This window comes from Dreissena polymorpha, chromosome 13 (genome assembly GCF_020536995.1).
Source record: "Dreissena polymorpha isolate Duluth1 chromosome 13, UMN_Dpol_1.0, whole genome shotgun sequence".
Classification (NCBI taxonomy): domain Eukaryota; kingdom Metazoa; phylum Mollusca; class Bivalvia; order Myida; family Dreissenidae; genus Dreissena; species Dreissena polymorpha.
The window spans coordinates 13,393,577-13,396,741 of NC_068367.1; the positions used below are offsets into that span (position 1 = coordinate 13,393,577).

At 41.9% G+C, this 3,165-nt stretch overlaps 1 protein-coding gene across 1 annotated transcript; it reads right to left on the reverse strand.

The window, feature by feature from the left end:
- Positions 1 to 6: 6 nt before the first annotated feature.
- LOC127855966 (uncharacterized) lies at positions 7 to 903 on the reverse strand. Its single transcript, XM_052391905.1, has one exon. The coding sequence runs from the start codon at positions 901 to 903 to the stop codon at positions 7 to 9; it is 897 nt and encodes a 298-aa protein (XP_052247865.1).
- Positions 904 to 3,165: the final 2,262 nt, after the last annotated feature.

The following is a 3,165-nucleotide window of genomic DNA, read 5'->3' on the forward strand; positions in this document are numbered from 1 at the left end:
CTTGCGTCACCTGGGAACCACTGGCTCTCCTACGTCGACGTCATCGAGCTTGCTGTTGACGTCAACCCAAAACTTGTCGAAGGCATCGTCGGAGCGCTTGCTGGTCAATGTTTCCACCGTCATTGATGCAACTGCCTGACCCTCTGATGCGGACATGTCCTTCTGTTGTAGGGTGCGACTCAAGTTGTCTGTATGTCGCAGGATGATGTAATCCAGATGGACACCAAAGAAGAGGTCGAAGCTCTCCATCTGGGACCGCACGCCTACTATCCTGGAACGGATCTCCAAGTCTTTGGTCTGCTCGTAGCAGGTGTCCCACAAGGTCAGTAACACAGTGTAGTTGTCTAAGACACTACACAGGCTTGCTGCACGCACTGTCCATCTCGTAGGGCACAGTACACGGAACCCAGGGGTATCGGGGCTCATCTCCTCCTTCAGGGTCTGTAAGGTACTGTCCCTCTTTGGTGAATACTTAATCAGTTTGGAGACTTCATGCACTGTATCCATGGTGTCGCGCAAGAGCTTGCACTGACGTTCACAGTCCCCAACCGCCAGATTGAGCGCATGTCCGTAGCAGTGCGTGAAAACAAATCGCTCCTCCTTTGCTAAGATGTTTGTCGCCACACCACGCTTCGCTCCGGTCATGTTGATGGCCCCTTCATAACACTGCCCTCTGCACTGGCTCAAGATTAGGTTCATTCTTAGAAGAGTGTCTTCTATGACCGACGTCAGTGTAGTGGCGTCAATGGAATTTACTTGGTGAAACCCAACAAAGTCCTCGTGCACATTTAAGTCCTCGTCCACGTCTCTGAAGACTACCACCACTTGTTCTCGGTTGGACTTGTCTGTTGTCTCGTCAGCCATGATTGTATAGAACTCGTTTGTCTTGATGTCGCTGGCCATTTTAACGGAGGATGTGCAGTGCCATGAGCTGGAGTATTTCATTCTGGATATCAGGGGCGAAGAACTTGTCCAGCTTCCGTTCCAGCCACGTGAGGATAGAGCTGTCCGTCTCCCCGTGGTGTTGTAGCAGCTGCATGAAGTTCCCCTCATCGTCGTCGTGCCCACGTAGCGCGATGCCCTGGCGTGCGAGGAACCGTATGCTGCGTAGGATTTGCAGCAGCTGCTTCCGGTTGTCGGCCTTCTCCTTAGCGTGCCCCGCTGACAGCATCTCAACCACGTCACGCGTCGTGGCGGGAAGAGTCACCAGTCGCTCGACCGCCTTCTTGTGGCACTCGCTTTCGTCGTTTTTCCGGAACTTCTCGGTACCCGCTTTCCAGTTGGAGAAGCCGTCACTGATGAAGCTGCCGTCCACCTTCGAGTTGCCGATCTTGCCCAACTTCTAATCAAATATTAACTGATGTACTTAGAGAACGAAAATATTTTCAAACTAATTACTGTTTTTCACGCGTATATTTACTCAAAATTGTTTTAAGTGGCAGTTACCTTTGAATTAAAGCGATCAATTAAAATTAAAGAATCGCCTGTCCCTAATAAAAACACCGACAGAGCAATCACGGAAAAGAACAATTAAACAATTAACACAATGACATTTACCCCGGCCCCTAATTTATGACACCTAACAAGGGATATTGACACATCACCATTGGCAACCTCAGAGCAGACGGAGAGGGGACACATGGCTTCTGCACTGACGGCGCGTGATTACAAAAATACATGTTTTGGGGCGGCGATTTTTTGGGGATTTTACGTTTATTTATATAACGATGACTAGCCGAAATATAGGGGAGGGGCGGCCGCCCCCCCCTGCCCCCCCCCCCCCATTATCTACGCCCCTGTCACGACAACACTTACTTTAAAGGTTATACACGACGATCTGGCCTGCTAACTTTATTCTATGCATTCAGTCTTATAACAGTTCTTAGTACCATAAAGCAGATATTGAAGTTTTGGTTAACCTAATTGATGACTTTACCGGATCCTGTTCACCAGACAGTGTAACACATAAGTTCATGATACTTGTATTGTTTGTTTAAACTTTCCGCGCGTACCCCAACACCAAATAAAGTGTATCAATTGCTCTAAAAAATTAGGTTATATTGAAAAATTTACTTATATACAATTTCGCTTACATCAACACTTATTTTGTCTATATATACAACCTATGAGCTATTTTCTTCAAATCGCAACTAGTTTTCATTTAAGTTTTTCATGTCTGCTACGTCAAATAAGGCAAACGAAAAAATGGATGATGTAAACTTGGCTTTCCGGTTTCAGCCACTATAATCACTGTCAGACAGTTATTATTGAATATTGACATAATGAATAATCGCTTACATCCAAACACTCTTACTAAATCAATAGGTTTATAAGTCTGAGCCTCAATAGAATACAGCAGTTTCAATAAAACAGTCAAGTAATAACTAGCCGATTTGTCAGTTTAATACTTTTAAGTACATGTTGATTACATGTCGAACGCATTAACTATTGTCAGACATAGAGAACAAGGGAGAATGATGTGAAACGGTTTACAAACTCCTGCAAGTTTGACATATTGACAAGGTCTTACCTTGAAGAATGATTGTTTTAAAAATGCATGTCTTGACCATTCCAAGATGGCGAACTCAGTTATTAGTATGTTTATCTTTTGTATTGTGTATTTTGTATTTGAGTTTTGTCTTGGTTTGTTTGGTAAATATTAAAAAAAATAAGTCTGAAATTTCGTATGTAAGGATTTTTTGTAAAAATAAAACAGAAGAGTAAGATTCGACTTAATATTGAAAAGACATTGAAAGGTATATATTTCATGAGTAAAAGTGATAAAACAAAACAGAGTGTGATAGAAAGTGATTTCAGCCAGTTAATAACTCAAGTTAAGAAAACCCAGAAATACAATATTGTTATTGCAATTTGATATTGTTATTACAACCCGTTTTTTAATAAACCCGTTTTGCAATAAAATCATTGAACACGCATACAATACTTCAAATTGATTGGAAACACTTAACATAAAGTTTCAAATGTAGTATTTAAATAATATTTTTGTCAACAAAAAAAGAAACTGTGGGTTTCGCCTGCAATCAAATGGAATGGAAGGTTGTGGATTATAGAATAAATACGATAAAGCAATACACTTTTTGCAAAACGGGTTGTCATAAAAATATAAAATTGCTATAAAACACTCGATTAAGTTTTGCAATAAAA

Excerpts from the sequence above, each read along its gene's own strand:
- LOC127855966 (XM_052391905.1), bottom strand. The coding sequence starts at position 903 with ATGGCCAGCGACATCAAGACAAACGAGTTCTATACAATCATGGCTGAC.